The 21,498-nt window shown below is 39.0% G+C and overlaps 3 protein-coding genes across 4 annotated transcripts in view; 1 reads left to right on the plus strand and 2 right to left on the minus strand.

The window, feature by feature from the left end:
* Positions 1 to 238: 238 nt before the first annotated feature.
* On the minus strand, positions 239 to 1,804 carry PIG-M (Phosphatidylinositol glycan anchor biosynthesis class M). Its single transcript, XM_083115251.1, has one exon. It carries the CDS (start codon positions 1,666 to 1,668, stop codon positions 463 to 465), a length of 1,206 nt encoding a protein of 401 aa, XP_082971377.1. The 5' UTR covers positions 1,669 to 1,804; the 3' UTR covers positions 239 to 462.
* A 26-nt stretch (positions 1,805 to 1,830) lies between these two features.
* LOC145981818 (uncharacterized) lies at positions 1,831 to 4,122 on the minus strand. The gene is made up of 2 exons (XM_083115252.1): positions 3,986 to 4,122; positions 1,831 to 2,158 (listed from the first exon to the last, which is right to left on the minus strand). The coding sequence occupies exons 1-2, from the start codon at positions 4,004 to 4,006 to the stop codon at positions 1,973 to 1,975; spliced, it is 207 nt and encodes a 68-aa protein (XP_082971378.1). The 5' UTR covers positions 4,007 to 4,122; the 3' UTR covers positions 1,831 to 1,972.
* Positions 4,123 to 10,299: 6,177 nt separating this feature from the next.
* LOC145982003 (uncharacterized) overlaps positions 10,300 to 21,498 on the plus strand; it is a 111,157-nt gene continuing 99,958 nt past the window's right edge. For both annotated transcript variants that reach the window (XM_083115537.1, XM_083115539.1), the window contains exon 1: positions 10,300 to 10,421. In XM_083115537.1, coding sequence (XP_082971663.1) covers positions 10,415 to 10,421 — 7 coding nt within the window. In that variant the 5' untranslated portion in view covers positions 10,300 to 10,414. The remainder of the gene's footprint in view (positions 10,422 to 21,498) is intronic.

Below are 21,498 nucleotides of genomic sequence, written 5' to 3' on the forward strand. Positions count from 1 at the left end.
TCATCGCACAAAAATGTTCAAGAGTTAATTCCATTTTAATGTTGTGGCGCAATCTCCAAGGCAACATAAACAACACAAATCAAGCTATTGACAAAACATTTGAAGTACGTTATGGTCAATAATGCCAGACGATTCTGTGCAAACGTCAAATCGCGCCTAACTTCAATCAGTGTTGCCAAGGCTCAAAATATAAATAGTGGCCCTCGTACGAGGATAAATAGAACGAAAAGGTTTATTTTCTCAGACTAGTAATTTTATTAATTTCTAGAAAAAAAATTATGTTTTTTTGCTATAGAATTTCTCACTTAATAATTCTTGAAATGACCTCTATAGAGATCATAAAACCATTTAACAATGTACATATTCTTCAATTTTCACTAACATTATTACTACTATCTACTTCCACATAATCCCAGTTTCTGGGATAATCCTTATGATTCAGTCTTGTGAGTTCAACAGTCACTAACTCGTCTTCTTATCTGTGTCGTGCACATTCGCATCCGACAGTTGATTTGCGTTATACTTCCTGATAAGCTTGGCTAGAATTCCGATGTTGGCACAGAAAAAGGCAATACCCTCAAGCCAAATGTACAGAAATGTGTTCTTTCCTTCGAACTCCAGAAAATATGCCGGGAATAGCCAAGAGAACTGGGCGAAAAACCAGATCAGAAGCAGAGACACACCTTCGACGGGGGTGAGAGAGAACTTGGGTAGGCAGGTTGGCAAAATGGACAAGTACCATAAGAAATACTGGGACGTGCATACTTTGTTGTAAGTCACGAAAACAAACGTTTGCACGAATAAGCAAAAGATCAGGTCTCGGTTGTTTGAATATGTGAACGAAAAGCCAAGAAGTAGAATTATTTGTGGTAAGAAGAGGAGTATGTTCAAAATGGCTGATGTGGAATCCAAGCCCAAGTAGAGCATATAAAAGTACAAAGAGAAATTATGACGTGTGTCACGTCTTTTTAAATGGTACAGGTAGCTCTCTTCTAGAAACTGATAGCCATACATGTAATAGCAAAAAGCTGTCAATATGATAAGGGTGCTAACTGTAGATGTTACTAACCGAAACCTAGCTTTGTTTATATCCAATAATGCTCGGAAACTATTTTGTTTCCCGAGAGCAAGATACAAAGGAAGACTGAACACTATTGGGTACAATTTGAAGTGAATTGCTAATGCAAGAATAATGCCAGTCAAAACGAAAACCTTTTTCTTGAAAAGGTACAGAGTTCCCAAAACCAGAGCACTAATTATGGATTCTGCATTGCCTCTAGTGGAAACTACGATTGGAAGAGGGTTATAGAGCCAAAAGAAGGAACAAAATTTAGCAGTTCGCTCAGAATTATCACCCCGAATTTCCATTTTGACTAGCAAATAAATCAATAGACCTACCAAAATGTCTAGTAACGAAAACAAAACTTTCCCATACAAATGACTCACGGTTATACAAGGAGTTAACAGTAAGGCGATTAAAGGTGTGTATCGGTAAGTGTGACGTGCATACGGAGAAGAACCTTGTACAATGTGCCTCGAAGCATCCATAAAGACTTGATAGTCCACATCCGTGTACTTAACGACCATAGTCTGGTCCTGGCATTCCCCGTACAGGATACAGACCACACGGCATAAGAATGCCAGCTGCATATGCGTACCAATCTTCATTTTCCTTCGCTTCGATTCTGACAAATACCCTGAAATGACTACAACCGAGTGCCAACTCTACGAGCAACGACTTGCAAGCACGCTTTCAGAGCTTCAAATTCCTTTGTGCACGCTCCTTTCTTGATATTGTCTTCGGCAAGAACACATTTTGCATAGATGGCTCCCTGTTCTTTGCATTCTATCAACAACTGCGGATATTTTCTCAAACGGGCTCTCGCTTTACTGACAGATTCCATTGCTGACAAGAGAACACTAGGCTCACAAAACTAACACAAGGACTAGCACTATTTCAATATATATTATTTTATCTCTTCTGTGCTAACTCTGCCGGAACTCGTTCTGCGAAGAAAGCATCATACAGTGGTTTGCTGAAGAATGCCAGAAGCATTGTTGTACTGAAGACTCCAACAAAAAGCCTAGGATTTCTATTTATCCACGGCTGCTTCTTTAGATACTTTGGTGGTGCTGGCTTTTTCTTCATGGCAAAAACCTGCAAAGATGAAAACACTGATTATAGAGCATTCGTTTACAAGAAAAATGAACATTCTCAAATATCAAAGTGAAGTGGAACGTCCTGAATAACGATCATGTGCAGGGGTAGGAGAATGTTCTACATAGCAAACCTGGTCCTGCAGGTGAACATGGTCACACCTCTAGCAGGCATGTTTCATTATTTTACACGAGCAGGCACACACGGTATGGTACTTTATACACAAGCAGCGATCTGGCTACAATTCATGTTAAAAAAAAACTATTGTTATAAATGCACTGAAAGAAGGCCCAACCAGCACCTCAAAAGTCGATGGTTCTTGCATGTATCTATGAGGGGATATCAAAAAGCAATTGAGTAAATTTTTTACAGCCAAACGGAAATGTATTCACAAAAACTGAAATATACATTTTGAAATGTGAACATTACTCTACTTTTCCAAATAACATCCATTCACATTTATACTTTTGTCCCACAGTGACACCAATTTTTCGATGCCCATGTGGTAGAAATCGTTCAGCTGGACACGTAACTAACGATGCACGGCTGTCACAACTTCAGTGTCACAGCCGAAGTGTTTGCCGGCAAGGTGTTCCTTCAATGGGCCGAAGAGGCGAAAGTCTCATGGGGCCAGGTCTGGACTGTGCGCTGAATGCTTGAGAGTTTCCCAATGCCAGGAATTGGCCTTTTGCGTCACTGATGCAGCCACATGGGGACGAGCATTCATGGAGAATGACCTCCTAAAGAGATTGTGGCACAATATGCAGCAACATTTACAATTGCTCCTTTTACCCCAAAATCAGCAAGAATGACACCCTGGCTGTCCCAGAAAACTGTAAGCAAAACCTTTCCTGCAGATGGGGTTGTATTGAATTCTTTGATTGGGGGCGAGTTTGTATGTTTCCATACCATACTGTGTCCCTCTCGTTCAGGGGTGTAATGAAAAACTCACGATTCGGAATGCGTTTCCAGCCCTATGGTACCGGAGCAAATGCTCAACACTGTATCCCATACGGTCCTCCATATGCTGTGGTGTGAGCTGTCTGGGGACCCATCTCGCTGACACTTTGTGATACCTAAGTTTTTCATGGATGATGGAGTAAGCACTGCCATATGAAACACTGCATCCACTGTTTTTTTGGATTGTTGACCGCGGGTCCTCCTGAATCAATGCCTCCACATCAACATTGCTCTGTGTGGGGGAGGTGCGAGGCTGTCCAGAACAGGGTTTATCGAAGGAATTTACATGCTCTGTGTTGAACTTTGCACACCAGTTACAGACATTTGTCATACACGTGTCACCATACACTGCACACAACTCACGATAGATTTCAGGTGGTTTCTGTCCCTTTGACCACAGAAACCGAATGACACTCCTCAGCTCATCTGTGTCGAATGTCTCAAGCGTAGCTGCCATTTTGAAGCAACTGCGAGATGCACACACCTGCCATCTCGTGGAAAGGTGGTGAACTAATGTACTTTCAAATGTATATTTCAGTTTTTGTGAATACATTTCAGTTTCGCTGTAAAAAATTTACTCAATTACTTTTTGATATCCCCTCGTATTTATTTTGACATTAATTTACTTGATGGAACAGCATTATAGAATAAGATATGCAATGAATGTATTTTGTTGTACATTTTGTACAGTATCTATTCATGTAATAATATATACTTACTATTCCTGATTATTATTACAAAGTATTTATAGATACATGCCTGGATTTAAGTCCAAATGTAAGACAATCATTCATAGTAAGTAATTTACATGATATATACATTCATGGCATAAGTCACTGGTCCATTGCAATGATGGAAATGACTTACTTGTGTTGCAGCCTGCTTCATTAACAACTTCTAGAGAGAAACAAAGATGGTTGACAGTTGGAGCTAAGCTTGTGGCATTGTTGACTTGATGTGAAGTTACCTCAGTATGCAACTTACATTGTTGGGGCAAAAACTTATACTGCACCTTTTAATAGTAGAAAATGTGTTAGTAATAATTCGAACAGGTGTTCTCGGGTTAACAACCAGGTTAAATTGGAATTAGCTTCCAACGTTTCGAGCGCATACATTGCTCTCATCATCAGAGAACATAGAAATGGAAACCAGTGTGGGGTTAAATATTGACAGTTATGGTGCGGAATTTGGATTCTGTCTTATTGGCTCACTCTGGATCCTGTTGTTGTTATTGGCTGCAGCTTTGATTTTATGGAGGAGCAAATACCAGGCGTGACTGAGCTGGAGTCCCACGTCCCTGTTGAGATTGGTGCTTTCCCATGATATGGCTATGGCTTCTTTTACTCGTCTGTCCCAGTGCCCGGCACATTTGGCTATTATTTTTATGTCAGAAAATAAAACCCTGTGTCCCTCTGTGATGCTGTGTTCTGCAAGTCCTGACTTTTCAGGTTGGAATAATCTGATGTTGCGCTGATGTTCAATGGTGCGTTCTGTTTGGCCTATGTATGGTGTCCCACACTCACAAGGAATATGGTATACTCCTGGAATCCGTAGCTCCAGGTTATCCTTGACTGAGCGGAGAAGAGCCTTGGTCTATGGTGGTCTATGGATGGTCCTCAAGACATGGAGTGAGGAGGACCAAAATTGAACCAAAACCAGAACCCAAATTCCGCATCATAATTGTCATATATTTAACCCCCACTGGCCTCCATTTCTATATTTCTCTTTGATGAGAGCAATGTATGTGCTCGAAACGTTGCAATCTAACGTGGTTGGTAATCCGAGAACACCTGTTCAAATCACGTCGCCAGGAAAGCTACAATTCCTGGGTTAGTAATTTTGAGTTCAAAATAATTATTTTTTAATAGATGATATTTTTTGGGGAGCTCATTTTCAAAATATTTACTTTTAGTCAAAATATAATTGTAAAACTTTGAACACTTGAAAATGTTTGAAACTGCCTTGACTTAACCTTTTAGGGATATTTCAGACCGAAGTGACACATGTCACTCAGACCGGGCCATTTTCTCAATAGCATGCATTGCGTCACCAGTCACTTGCTGCTTTAGCCTTAATTCTCCATGCTGCTTGTTGCTTAAAGCTGAAAGCTCCCTTACACAATGAAATTATTTCTCTGCTGACACTGAACAACATTTCCACGCATTCACATTGTAGTAAGCATTTAACCTCTTACTTCCTCTCACATGCACTCAGTGTTTGTTGCCAAGCTGCATAGTAATAAATTTCTCCAGGAGAGAAGTCATTACCCTGTAATTTTCTTGTTAAAATTAGAAGACTTTCTTAGTACAAATTCTGCGATGCTCAAAATGCAGGTATTGTCTGGGGGTAACTATCATTCCCAATATGAAAAACAAATAATCCTTGAGACAAAGATTCAAAATTATGGTCTTCTGTGGATGATAAATAACTAGAAACCAGTTCGTATATACTTTCTCTTGTACTTTATGCAAATAAACACAATTTTTGATGTAACGTTTCAAGAGAACACATGCTCCCTTCATGAGATATTTATTTTTAGTTTGATTGATAATAATCCTACAATGTACGCAATGCATGCATACAAGAAAAAAGTTTGAAAATCTTGAAATAGCTAGATTTAGATTTCATACTCTTTAACATATTGGTACCGGCGATACCATGCTCATTTGTAAAACACTTATGAACAACATATTACTAACTTGTGAAAAATGTGACCAAATCCAATACTTCTTAATACAATTAATTCTTCTTATTTAGATTTATTTCTTCTTCTGGTGGTGGTGTTTTAAATCCTGAGCAACAAACTGACATATCACCCCACTTTTTACAGCATTCTCTCATAGCTTTAAAAAATTCCTCACATGCTGATACCTGATAATTGTTTGCTGCAATGCAAAGAGAACAAATGTTAAAATATGTTGTTAAGCAATTAATATTTATTCTATCATGATGCAAAATTTCAAAATAAGGTTAATTTTGTACGGTTACCATGCTTTCAATGTCTGAAATCAGAACTTTTGTGGAGGAGAACTCGCCAACTGTTACGACTATGTGAAATGGGATCATACAAGGTAAAATTGCCCAATTGCTGGTCTCCTCGGGGCTCTTGACCCATTGTACCCCCCTCGAGAATTGTCATTGTTTTGAATCTACAGATTTCAATGTTTTACGTAAGATAAGATAAGTGGTTACAAATTCAAGGATAAGTGCCACCCAAATTGTTAATTTGGTTCCGTAGAATGTGTGGGTTTAAGAATTCAGTATATCCTGTGGGTATTTCACATTTTTTATAGGATTAGGAAAGCACAAATAACAGAGATATTTGATAACAAAGAATGGGGTGTGTAAGTTAAAACCTGAAATTTTGGAGTACTTTCGCCAATTTTTGTTAGTAAAAACTGTTTGCATGCACAGTAAAATAGCGAAAGAAGTCTAGTACCAAACCTAGCAATCCTAAACTAACTACGTAAAATTATAGCTGCAGTTGTGGAAAGTCATTTTGGGTGCTATACTCACTTGTGCAAAGCCTACGGACTCTTCTGCTACACGGTATAGTAACATGCTAAGGTAAGAGATGCACTTTGCTTCACAATACCACATTTCCACGAGCAAAATCAACTGAAAATGTTCATAAACATGCAAAATATTTCACTTTCTCCAGAGGGTCACGGGTAAAGTCTCCTTTTCTGTCTCACCCTACCTACTCATGGAACAACACGAGAGAGATGGGAGTTTCATTCTTACAAAAGAAACAAAGTGCATAAGTAAACCTATTCAGTTTGTGCATGAATGCAAGGGTATAATAATAGGAATTACACAATCTGAACTTGGGCTGAATATGCATATATTTCTCTCTAGTAGGTTTCAATAAAACATGCTGTTATTCCTGGGTTGATTTTAAGCCCACTTTATGCACAGTAAGGCTAATTGGGACTGGACCTACAGTTTAAAGTGGGATCTGAACAACTATGTGCCTCAACCAGGTATCGAACCCGGGACCCCTTGACTACAAGGGTATGACTGTACCACTGCGACATCGGGAGGCCTATGCTGTTATTCCAAAGTATGAAAACTATGATGCACATTTATTAAACATCGACATTGCTGACCAACTATCAAAAAGAGCAGTACTTAGTCAAATTCAAGGATAAGTAAACCCAAATTGTCCATTTGGCTTTGTAGAACATGTGGGTTTAATAGCACTCTCAAAACAAGCTTCACTAAATATAACATTAATAGAAACCAGACTATGTAAAAAAAAAAAAAAAAAAAGGCCTGTGCACTATGCTGTTTGGGAAAAAGCACAAGTCAAAAAATGAAATTTTACAGCAGTTTTCTTGCTTATTCTTTTAGCAGCAAACATCACAGCCATAATATAAAGTAAGTAACAGTTTGACATATCGGAGACACATTTCTTCATTTTTACAGAAGAAACTATTACGGAAATGACTTTCTCTAAGGTTTCCAATGTTCGTTGAGGTATTTTCTTTCATCGTGGAATGTATTTGGCCAGGAAATTATGTATTTTTCAAGAGAAATATCTCACAGATGCACAATTGCCATTGCTTTCCCTATGTGAACCGGATGCTGCATACGTTTAATGATGTAACCCCCGTCAGTGTTTCCAACACTTTTTTTTTTCTATAACTATGCTTGCCTAACCTAACCTTATCAGAATGGTTCATGGGGCTATCCGTCAGCTACCCGTGTACAATTTTCACACGTGACGAACACGATAGTAGGTATTTTTTGATGAAGAAGGTTGGAAACACTGCATACCCACTACTGTAGTCAAATTTTGCCCGCCATATTGTGTTAGGGAAGCGAAAAAAGGAATAACAAAAATTACTATGTGAAAAATTGGTGTAAAACGCATAATGGCACCTTGAACTATGTTCCGCAATACACAATTGGGTAACAGTATGGTATAGTGAAAACACATTTCTTCAAATTTACAGGAGAAACTACTTACGGAACTGAGTTTCTGTAGACTTTTGGAAGCTCGTGGAAGTGTTTTCTCCCTTCGTTCAACTTATTTGGCCGGTAAATCATGTATTTTTCGACATTAATGTATCTCCGATGCATGATAGCTCTTGCAACCATTACCATAGACTACGTGAATCAAATGTTCCGTGCGTTCGATTATGTAACCCCCTGTTAGTGTAGCAACCATGTGGTAGTTTTACAAGACGTGTGAGTGGGTTTTTGTTTTTTCAACTTTAATTTTCCAGATTTGCCTAACCTAACTGAACCTAACCTTCTGTGAATGGTTTGTGGATCAATTTTCGCTTAAAAACCTTCTGTGAATAGATTGTGCATCATTTTTCTGTTAATAAGTGTTACTGTAGCAACCACGCGGTAGTTTTACAAGATGACGTGAGTGTTTTTTTTTAAATTTAATTTTCTATGTTTGCCTAACCTAAACTTCCGTGAATAGTTTGTGGTTCAATTTTCGCTTAAAAACCTTCTGTGAATAGTTTGTGGGGCATTTTTCGGTTAATAAGTTTGGAAACACTGATATCAGGGTAACATTATAGTATAGGGGTGACGGATTTCTTCAAATTTACAGGAGAAAGTACTTATGGAAATCATTTTCTGTAGCGTTGTGGAATTTCGTGAATGTAGTTTTGATCCATTTTAATGCGAATACATGTTGTTTTCTGCGAAAATCTCTGTCCGACACACTGTTTCTGCTGCCGCCATTTGCTTTCTGCATGAGAGCACAATGTTCCGTGTGTTAAGATGATGTAACCCCATAGTCAGTGTTTCAAACTTGCCGTGTTTTCACTAGAACATGACGTGTCGAGTATTTTTTTTTTTTAACTATGCTTGCCTAACCTAACCTTACGGAAAATGGTTTTTGGGACTAACGAATGGTTTGTGGGGCTAACGTCAATGTTTTGTGAGGCTAACATCAATGGTTTGTGAGGCTAACATCAATGGTTTGTGAGGCTAACGTCAATGGTTTGTGAAATCCAGGCACGAAAGTAGGTATTTTCTGGTGAACGAGGTTGCAACACTGCATAAATCGACAAAACACTCCCACAACGCGCCCTGAACCAGTACGCTATCGACCGCCATAATGTGTTACAGAATCGAAATAACAAGAAGTACTCGTAAATATAAGAAATAGACATTACCTTAGTTAGAAATGCATTACTTCACCTTAGGAAATGTTCCGCATTCCAAAGTAGTACGATAGCAATGTAAAAAATACGAAATATATGATTTATAGGTGTCACCCCCCATACTATAATAGTACCCGAACAATAAATACATTGGTAAGTACGAACCATGCGAAACACAAAATATCCGTTTTTAATGTGTCTCCGATCTATGAAACTGGTACCTAATATAATATACTGTGACTTAGATGAAAGCGCACACAAAGTCGCAGTTTGTACCTTACGTGCCTTTTCCCGAACACCCTAGAATTCGCAATTGAACGATCGGAACTTGGGCCATCCTACGTAACACAGTATGAAATCATCAGGTGTTAAGCTTGTAGAACGTGAAAGGACATGAACGATTTACGTGCAGGTATCTTTGACCGTATATCCAAATTGCTTTTAACTCCCTGGTGTTGTACTAACCTCTAAGGCATTTCTGAATATTACATGCTTGCGTTTGGCAAGGATCGCCTCCCCTCATGTACAGAAAAATATGTCTACACACCTTTGAGCCTACAACAAACAGGACATATAAATCGCTATACTTTATAGTACACCATATAAAATTTTCGAAGGATTAACGTTAAAAATAACACAGGCCTGTTCTTCTGGAGCCTAGAAACACAGACGACGACTTGGAAATTATATAAAAAGTGCTAATTTCACACACACCAACCTCATACAGATCAAATGAAAAATATCAGCTCTACACATGACATAATGGAACAGGGAAATTTGAAATTGACTTGTTAGAAATGTTTGGTCGCGTCTTTATATTTGTATAGGCATGGAATAAATGTAACTGGTATTATGTACTACTTTAAGTGGATTCAAAATTCTAATAGAACTAGAAAGAAAGAAAAGACTAGGTTGCATTGTACGACAGTTTAATTTCTCATAGAATTCTCCCTTGTAGTTTGACTGTAGTGAAAACAGCAGCTCAGTGGCGCTTCCGTTCCAATGGTTCTGATTCTTCCTTCTCGGGTTTTACTCATTTTTCCTTTTCGGGTTTTATATGTTCAAAAGGAGACGAACCCGGCGAGAAAGAGGGTTGGTCAGTGTTGTGATGAGCAGAGTTTGAGTAAATCTTTAAGGGCGTAAAGAGTGAATTTTTGTAGTGCTAACCATGAGTGGTAAGTACCATGTCTTTTAATTTTTATTCGTGCTATATTATTCAACATCATATATGTCAGTGACTCTTGATATGGCACGAGAGATTTTTTTTGGCAGGGTACAGAAATGACCTTCTCGCATTTGTTCTCGCGACCCTAATTCGATTTCGATATTAGTTGTAACATTTCCCCTGAGCTGTACACTCAAGTTCAGTTCTGTGTGAAAATATAAATGTATCTGCTTGTTGACGTCAAAAAGTTGCCCATTTATATAAACTTGTCAATCTATGCGGAGCGTAGATCTGTATGCGAAGTGCAGTATTGAATATCGTCTGCTATTTTGCTCACGTGCGTAGAGAATAGATTTTTGTGCAACACGAAATATCATAACTAACGTGCATGCATAATGCGAAAACAGTATGACAGAAGGTGGGTATATAGAAGCAGCATAAAAATCGATCGTTGTGTAATCATCTTGTAATTGCAAATATAGCTTCTGTAAGTGCAAGCCACATAATCTCGCATGACCTGATAAAATCGAGACCTTCCACTTAATCTCGTAAAGAGTTGTGTGCAAGATTTTTGTTTTATAGTTTGTGCGGAATTTATGTGCCTAGTATTGTATTGTGGTTCTAGGCCAATTTTCTGCTCCGTTGTACTGCCGTGGAACTTTTAGCAACAATTTTTCAGATATAATTGCGATATGTAGTAATTTTTTTACAAATCACTCTACTCTCAATGCCATCATTGAAATAATTAAATTAATCGGCGGCGTGCCGAAATAGGGGGCATTGGAGCTGGTCATAAATCCCCTTTGGCCCAGCATTGCTTAAAAAGAAAAAAGAACGTCAAAAGCAGGAAAAGGACTGACTACTAAGAAAAGTATACGTAACCCCCCTTCGAAAATCTTTGACATCCCACTGGAACTAATTAATTTAACAGTGAAAATTTGTTTCCCGGTTGTAAACTACACAATTGCTCTGTATTGCATACTTAACACACTGATATTTGTAGTATATGGACAGTACGTTAGAAAATAAGATTTTGTAAAGTGTACAATTGGTATCAGCATTTGTTTAGCTAAGCCTCAAATCGTAAATGCATTACGTCTATACCTGTATACTCACATTAATTGTTGCTCCCGGGAATTAGTTTTAAGTTTGCACGTGGAAAACGCTGGCATACGTTTCTGGACGTCGCTTATTGAAGTGGGTGGCAAACACACACACACGGGGCAGATAGAGCATTCATTTGTATACAGTGGCGTGCGCAAGGGAAGGGGTGGGGTGTTGGTGGGTGTTATAACCCACTTTTGGTTAAGCATTTCACAAAAAAAAAAAATATATATATACCTAGAGTGTGGCAAAATGTATGCTTTCTGAGAATTTTGTTTTCGCGTCGTAGGTAATAATCTCCATGTACCTGCCACTATGTTTATGATTGCTCTCTTCATTTAATACTACATTCGAACCAAACGTTAATAAGATAAACGTATTGTCAGTTGGATTTTTGATAGTTTAGAAGTGCCTTTCTGGAAAAGTTTCAGCAGTCCGTAAAAATTGGTCAAAAATTGTTTTTTCACTACTTGGTCGCTCCATATGTTCTCTCTCTCTCGCTATACATTATTTGATCTTTTCCAAACAGAAATCTCGATAAAATGAAAGCATGATTTTCAAGATCAGCCTTTTTGACTTCACTAGATAATTTTCTGTTTGATTTTTCTTATTTACTGTCGCTTTTCTGCCACTTTTGGCTAGTCGCGACGATGATATGTCATTTATTTTGTAAATACTAAGTTCCTCAATTGCACTACTTTGTCAAGGGAAGTACTTTGAAAGGAAGCTAGAATAGGTAGAGAATATACTTTGGTTCAATATTCCATTCCTATCAAAAACTGTACAAGTGTCGGCCTTCCTTTTATAAATACTCCTGTATCCTTGAATACGTCAAGCGGGTATGCTGTGCTGCAGATTCTTTGCTAACAGGTGGCCTGTCCATATGTTGACATGATTCATAGGTGGATGAGGATCAAAGTTCCAACGTTGGGGTGAGGCGGTTATCTTCACAAAGTCGAGGAAATGGGGGAAAATTATTATATATCAGAAACCTCGTCCAGTGGGGGTAAAAGAAGCAAACAGCAGTGGTGTACCAAAGTGGGGATGGTGGGGGTCGTTAGGACCAGTATTCATAAGAAAAATGAACGTCAAAGGCAGGGAAAGAATGCAAATTGAGGCCTGAATACTAAAAAAAAGTATGCGTAACCATCCCACCTTTCGAAAATCCTTGGTACGCCCCGGTCATACTTTAGACTTAAGATAAATTTAGGAGTGTGCAAAATTAAACTATATGAACACGCACCCGCCCTGTTTTTACTCAGTGCAAGTGTCAGGGAAATTTGAAAATACATAGAAAAACCAAGAGAAGTCTGGGAAAATGGAGTAATATTTAAGAAAGATAATGAATTCCACTTTTTTCCCCCCTTGAACAACCTTTTTTTATAAAGCGAACGATAGGATCATCTGCAGCAACCTTCCGCGTTGTTTACGCGCAAACTCCTTGATCTTAGGCAATGTGAATGAACACATGCTGTTTTGCCGCGAGATAAGATTGAAAAGGCACGGAGATTCCTATGTACCTTTACTTTCTTATCAGGTTAATGTTTTTCTGTGCCAATCTGAACTCTGTATGATGAGTATCGTGATCAAGAATTTCGTAAACAGAGGCCAGTGGCGTATTCTTGGTTTTATGCAAAATGGACATTGCTTGCACTGTTTTCCGTAGGCTTTGAGAAGATTTTTCCTCCTTAGCCAGGCCTTGACCTAACGGGCGCCCGACATCATCCCGAAATTTTGTAGAATTATACTGTGCGAGCAAGTTATTTCTAAGCGGATAAAATGATATACAGGGAGATTAAGAAAATCTTAACACTATGTGGGATATAGAAAATGTACTAGTCATTAAACATACTGTATGACACACTAAACACGAATAAATTTGCAGGAAAGTTTCCTCCTCTAAGCAAATGTTCTATTTTCCATAACAGTCAGTCTGTCCTAGAGGTCTATGGAGCAGACCCGCTCATGATGGAAGATAAGGGGAGAAAGCGAGTGGGCAGAGCGAAGCAGTACGCGGTGCTGGTAGCGTTTGTCACCTGCATTACGGCACTACTATAGTGTGACCATAAGCGAAGGACCTTCGGCCAAAATCCTTGGCGCCTTCATCCGTTCAACTCTGGCCATAAGGGAACATGCCACAATCTGCCCCTCCACACGCGACGATGCACAGGACATGCTGTTCTGCGCAGGTCCTTTTGCGTGTGGTCTCACTGTAGAGGGAGATTATTTCCGTAACATCTTTGGCTATTATGCATTTGAAGCTTCGGGACGAGTCTCAACTCTGGAAGCAGCCAATTAACCAAGCGAGCCGCTGACGTCATCTCAACCCAGAACCTATCGCTGAGCCCCTTGCTCAGGTTCTACACGCCCACTAGGCTCGCTAGACAGACTCGCGCAGTCCGCCGGAGATGTTCCGAAAGCAATTCGACTACGCGAGATGAGTGTACACTCACCGGCAATAAAAATGGGACACCTAGGTTCTGAAATACTCGCTTCCATGCAATGCTTTGTGTGTGTTGCCTAACTACGGCCATAAGTGGATTTTAATAGGATATTTTCAATGGCAAGTTCTGCTACGGCCGTAGGGTTATGCAATACACACGAAGCCTTTCAGGGAAGAGACTATTTCAGGATCTTGGTGTCCCATTTTTATTGCCGCTGACTGTACAGTCATGACATCCAGGTTAATCGTAACACAACAAATTTTATTCTTATTCTTGAACTCCGCTTTTCTTGGATAATCGCGACGATGAGAGTGAACGAGGTTTGAAATGGATAACTGTGATATTTACTTTTACAGTTACTTTCTTCACTTTTCAACAGTAAAAGCGACCTCCGTGACGGAGTGGCTGTCAGAGCGCACTTCGACGCCAGGGGTCCTGGGTTCGACTCCAGGCCTGGGCATGGGTGTTCCTTGTGAATGTCCCTTCATAATTTTTTTTCATGTCGTCATTCTTCCAGGGTTGTTAAAGGTCCAGGAATCCATAAATTCTAATGGGTTTTATTGGGTTCCGCTACAGGACTGGAATCTTTTTCCTCGCACAATTTAAAGTCGGCCCAAGTTGCGTATTGTTTAATTGAAAAAAAGGTTCCCGGACGCGTATTTCACATATGCACATTGAAATAGAGATTGGGGGCGTGGCTTGTAATGGAGACGTTTCTGGTTGGCTAGTCTATTTTTTCTTTATTGAGTACTTCTATGGCGTGCCTAACAATTGACTGCAGGCTTCAACTTGTTGAATGATGTTAACCACTTATATTTTCCTTTTCCATCTATTTTCTACTTTTTATACTTTGCTTTGATCTTTTCTACATCATTCTATTGTACTTCACTTTCACTAAATCCATACTTATCCTCCAGCGATTTATTTATATTCCTTTGCCTTGTGCTGCCATCTACTTTTCTTTTTTGAAACTCCTCTCTTTTCATCTTGTGTTGTTTCCAGTATGTAATATCTAGTTTGTAACAACTTTTTTACAAAACAAATAGCCGCGCGCTTATATAGTCGAAATTAAGGTTTTGGCGCTAGTCGAGGTTTTGACAGATTTTTAAAGTAAGAATTAAAAATGTTCCTTGTTTGCATCTGACGAAAAGCGGAAAATTACCCAATATATTAAATATTTGTATAAGAATTTTCATCCAACGCAACATTTTAAAAATTATTGCCTCTTTTATTTCCTATAAGAAAGTCTATTCGCTTTTCGAGTATTGATTACTATCCGATTGCGTTGTATTTTTCCCACTAGATGGTTCTGCTTGTAGTCTGTGGTTTACAGAAAGTGTTCGCACAAGTCAATGAACTAAATGTCAGTGTCCTATCCTGTAACATTAAGGCAGTCTGCTAGCCAATAGGGAGCATTCATACACAAAACCACGCCCCCAATCTCTATTTCAATGTGCACATGTGAAATACGCTTCCCGGACCGAATTTAAATTCTTCCGGAAAAAAGGTTCCTGGACCGAATTGAAATACTTTACAGATAAAAAGGTTCTTTACGGTCCAGAACCCTTTTACGCTTGCTGCTTTTCTCTCCTGGACCGGAATTGAATTTATTTAAAATTCCTGAACCTTTAACAACCCTGCATTCTTCCTCATCGTCGGAATTTGCCAAAATTGGCAGAAAAGCGACGCTAAATAACAATAATAAAATCGATTTCAACAGTAATGAACAAAATTATGGTGTGCTTAATATAAATTTAAAAAAAACAATACGAGGGGGCAACAATTGCTTCACAACAATAGAATTCCATTGATGGAAATTTGCCTACTATTATCTTTGCTGCTGACTGTACAACGCCATAGATTATTATGTTCAGACTCAGATTTAGGGATGCTTGAAGAGTGTCACAGTCTTGGGCCTCCACACAGGATAAATAACTTTTATAAGGCAAATAAAAAAAATGAAATACTTCAAATTCAAAAATGGAAATAACTTTCTGACAACCCAATAGCAGTATCGGAAGTGAAGGGGGGATTTTCGTAAATCACCTAACCAACTCTCCAATTGTTAAAACACAGGAGCAACCATGCATACAACCGCAACCTCCCCCCCCCTCCCCCCCGAATCAAAGCCTACATTTTATACTTCTAGCGCTGCTCAAAAGTTAATTGTATGTAGAAATGACCTCACGGTATTAGCTCAAATCTCCAAATATATAAATGTTTGCCTTCCCGAAGTCGTAGTTCGGATATTATCGCTAAGTAATCAAGGGGTTCCGGGTTCGATGCCCGGTGAAGGCACATTTTAATATAAAAATAATGTTATGGCATTGAAAAAGGGACAGTCTGTACGGTTTTCGCATGAAACATGTACGCGTTATGTCTTATCAAGTATAAGAAAGCGGTAAAAGCAAACTTCGTTACTTCTGAAAGTAACGGTAACTTGATTACTTTTTGAACAAAGTAACTGCAACTCTTGTTACTTTTAAACGTAAATCTCCGAAAATGAATGGAGGCGCTGGCCAAAGGTAACTCTGAGCCTGCCCCGGTACGCCACTGGGTATCAGATCAGCCTCGCGATGTAGCAGATAAGGAGTTGTAACTGGTTCTAAACGTTTTGCAGTGACCAGGAATTCTTATTCGACCTTCGTCCTCATCTTGCTGGCCTTGAAGGCATGTTTACCATGCGAGCGGTCACTAGACGCCATAAAGTTGACATTGTGACGCACTACTACGCCAACATGGAGGAAGGGAAGAGTGGGGTGAGAGGTTGCATAATGAGGATTTTTTCAGTCTTGACTGATAACGGGGGAATGTTATCGCACCACGGTTTGAATCAATCGTGCCTTCTCACGAGATTTCACTCCCCCCCCCTTTTCATGCACTGTACGTTAAATTGTAACGAAAGCTAGAACTGAGTGTCAAGAGTCGAGAACAGTGTTGCACATGAAGGGAAATTTCCCTTTTGGAGGGAAATTCGGACCGAAATTTTAGCCAAAAGGGAATTTCGATGGAAAATACCACAATTGTAGGGAAATTTTAAGGTCATCTTACATTTTTACAGTTTGTTAATTTCGAATTTCATATTCACATTTTTATGTTATTTACTTATTTTGCTATTCCTACTTGTTTCTGCTCCTTTAAGTTTATTTGTTTATTGTACGTTGCTTTTATGCATCTTTGGATAAATAGTAACGATGATGATTAACGATTAAATGGATTCCTGACCAAGATTCAAACCTGGGACATCTGGTCAGAAAGTGATGAAACTGAAACGTGGAATTTTTTTAAAAATATTTTTTTATTCAAACTAATAACAAATTCAACGGAATACTTAACTACTGCTATTATTATATAATTTGCTTAGGTGAAGGGAAAAATTTGGTCCAAAAAGGGAAATTTGGTACCTTGGAAAGGGAAATTGTGCCCTCATATTGTGGCAACACTGGTCGAGAAGAGACACACGCGGCAGAAAATAATGTGGTAAAAGTGAACCAGTGGAAGCTCGTTCACAGGTAGAAACGCGGTGATTTTTCCCTCTAGAAAAGTCTCTGAGCTTCTGGAGGGCACATGGTTGATCTTTCATTTACAATACTGCGTACAACAAGCGTCTACCCTTTTACATTGCACAGTAACTTTGCTATACTCGCCCCAGGACACTGTGGAGCAAGCTCAAGTACAGTTGGGAGCTGAGAAGACTGCGAGGCTGAGGAATGCGAAACTGACCTGCCAGCTCGTCTTCATTTCAGGGTGGCAGCGGCATAAATAAAAAAAGGCATGGTACGAAAACGCATTGCAAATGAATGGAACATATTGCATAGTAACATGTGAAAGCAATGCTAATAATGGAGTAAAACTTCACAAATCAAAGCAATCTGCTCCCAGCGTGACTAAGAAAGTAAGGGTGTGTGCGTGCTTATTGTGTATTTCCTAGCGTCTTGTTAATGCTTCTTTCCTGGATATGGATCAATTAATTTTAACTTATGCAGGGTAGTACATGTTCTCGCTCGTTTGTATTTACATTTTGGTATGTAGCATCGCTTTTCTGTAACTTTCGGATTATGGAACATGAAGTTGTATTGTCTCGGCCCCAGTGATTCATCCACCAACTACGCCCTAACACCCCACACAATTTTTATAAATGGACAAATTTATGGTAATTTGGGCTCTTAAGTATACCTTTTCACACCCATAAACACAAACTTACACCCCTCAAATAAAAAAAAAATTCTGAATAAACCTTTGCTCAACCCCCGAGCCGGCTTTTCGTTGCATGTTAATTCTATTGATAGTTAACCTTCAGCGACCCAGTTTTCTAGATATAGTCTGCTCTATACATATACATTTACTTATACACACACGCCAGAACATTCATTCGATTTTTAAATCAAATTTATTTCCGAAAACACGTAAGAAGTGTGAATTCCTATTCCGTTGCTGGTCTTTGAGATGTCCCGTGGCTGACATCATCCGTGGAGGTTCACGAATGGTTCCGAACTTTTTCGAACGCCAGACTGCACCTCACACTGTAAGTCCCGGTTCCATTATCAGATTCTCACCAGGGACTTCTGCATGTCTGGCAACATTGAAAAACTGAACACCAAGTCGAAGCTTTCCTCCCCGTTCACCCCGAACCTCACCCCGCACTCTGTCTTCTCAGCTCCCAACTATAGTGACTCGAGAGGGCTCAACCAATTAACTCGTGAGAGCGGGTAAATACTCTACAGCCGTTCGCTTTTACCACTTTCATATTGCAATTTTCGGGTTGTTTGCTTGGTATTAGGATTAATACATATATTACTATATTTATGCTATAATCGTTATGATTTTTATAAAAACAATTGTTTGTTTACCATTAGTCAACATATAAAAGCTCACCCCTGATGTCCCTATCCAAGAGTCAAGTTCTGTTCAGTTTCTTTTATTACTTTTAACATGTGAAGTGAATATTCTAAAAACTTGGTGAGCCAAGTTGGATTCTAAGTCTGGTGATTAGCTTCTTACACATTTAAATACATGAATTGCGCTAATGACTTGATCTGGAAAATTTTGGTTTTCTGTCCCGAAATCCCGGATAATTCGGTAACTGCAACTTCAACTTCGTTTCTTTTTCTTTTGGTATGTTGATAACACGTACTCGATCCTTTTACACTTAATTTTTGTGCGTTCCCTTTGCAGACCGTTCAACAATCACAAGAACGCATGCTTTTCCAGGGGAACTGATTTTCCAAGAACTTATTAAAATGTGCAATCGTTTAACATCGTAATAGTGTACAGTGAGAAAGGTATCCTTTGTGTTGTGCACCGTGGCATGAAAGCATGTATGTGGAGGTAGGACCCTCACACCTCCACCATCTTAGCGATACTGATCAACACCACGCTTCGGCTTCCTTTTTCCTCCCCCTCAGGATTTACCCCAGGCTCGGGGTTGGATAAGGTCCAGAGTCGCTTTGTGCAGGGGCATTGATAGACAAATTCCCATGACATACCTTGCAGACTAATTCTTCTAGAAGTCGTTTTCACGTTCAGAAGACACAACGGCGCTTATGGAGAAACCGCACAGTGTTGCCAATACAGCGCTAGCTCATGTCGCCGGGAAATGATGACCTTCCTTCACAATGAAGGGGTTACATATTTTGTATATATAATGATAATTATATGTAATTATTAATATTATACTGTGAACGTTACAGTTACCCTTTTTACTATGATCCATTGCGATCACTACACACGCGAGTGTAATGCACGAATAGGACACTTCAGAAATCTCTTAAAAAAGTAAAAATCACTGAGCGCTCACAGAACTGAAAACACTTTTTCGAGAGAGGGAAAAAGTCTAAAATGACCAAAGCAGATCTCTCACTCAAGTAAGGGAAACCTGGCACATGGGTTAGATTCAAGTTGCAACCCAAACAAACAAATGAGTTATGGCCCACGTGAACTGATAAGACGTGAATGACTCAAGCAAGGCATGTCATATTTCTATCTTGAAGCCCCATATTTTGTCACGTGTTGGAAAGCCTTTCAAAGGTTAATATGGTGTCTATGAATTTATGTGTAAGTTGGAAACTGAAAGGTGATCTTCATTTAAGTATTAATGTCGACAGTAATGTAAACGAAAACAACGTGTATATGCGACAGCACTAATGTTGCTCACAATAGCAGCATTGGAAATAATTGTCAATTATTAAATTTAAGTAATTTCAATTCTATTATAACAAACTGCATGAAGTTCATATTTTTACTGAATGGAAATAAAATAACAACTGGAAAACTTGGTGGTGATTAGCCTGAATGCTGCGGTGAGTCAACTCAAGATGGCCAGACAACGTCTCCTTACTTCGCGCGCGGTTCGGGTTAAAAAGATACTCCAAATGCATGGAAGTATTATTTCTGGGAACCTTTGAGTGGTTATAAAAAATAATTTCATTATTTTCTCCACAACTTTGTCGCTGGAAGTTTTTACTTGGAATTACAGAACAAAAAATGGCCAGCGATGACATTTTCTACTGCACGAATATAAAAAATCTCCACATACTTTATTTGAATATTTTTTAATGCAGATATGCTTTAAAGTATTGATAAATTCTGAGTACCACCGTCACCTATGACAATTAAAAAACAGTGTCAATTTTTTTCATAATGAAAGCTTCAATTTTACGGCATGTTTCAACGTTAGGAATGAAAACAATGTAAAAATTGTGTTTCACAGAAAATTTGCGTTTTTAATTTATCTAAAATTATGTAAGCAAGTTACCAGTTTTTTGTGTTCACCATCGTATTCTCTACACAATTTCCTGCAAAACTGCAGGTACCGATTTTACTTAAGCTAAATTTGTAAATCGAGAAATTTCACAACAGCGCGCTCGTATTTCCCATAAGAAAAGCATTGCCCATAAGAGCCCATTGTGTCTTCTGAACGTGAAAACGACTCTAGTTATGCCAAATAATTCGAGAATTTCCCTCCTACCCACATTTAAATTGTAAAGAGTTCTGTATTCTCGGGATTTCTTCCATGGTCTTCAAGAGTTCAAAAGAGCCAATAGAATTTAAACTTTCAGCCCTCTCTTCACTCGACGATGGAGTTGCATATGTACTATATGTCCTCTCTGACAGAGGACAGGATAGTCTCCACGCTGCGGTTCCGTTAAATGGAAGAACCGGGGACTTGTTTGTTTATGTATAAAGCCATTTTCTGTAAGTTTTCAGCAACCATCCTTCAAAGTAAATTCAGTAAGTTTTTGCTTGTAAACTGATTCTTTTGTTCTAAGCGCTCTGGCCAGGAACGGGACGGGAACCCAGAACTCACGAGCCAATTTAGTTTTTTTTTTTTCCCCTGACAGAAGCGGCCCGGTAAGGGTGGTGTGTCGTGGAGCACGGTCCAGCCAGATTGATACATTTGAAAATGTTACATTAACTCAAATTTACTTTACTATCGGACGTCTTCAAACAACCCAGGATACGAGGGAGTTCCCAAAAATGTTAGTTTCCATTTTGGTAGTTGTATTGAACGGTACACTTACATGTTTGAGTCCCTTTCAA

This window comes from Lepisma saccharinum, chromosome 30, assembly GCF_977018435.1.
Source record: "Lepisma saccharinum chromosome 30, izLepSacc3.1, whole genome shotgun sequence".
In the NCBI taxonomy this organism is placed as follows: domain Eukaryota; kingdom Metazoa; phylum Arthropoda; class Insecta; order Zygentoma; family Lepismatidae; genus Lepisma; species Lepisma saccharinum.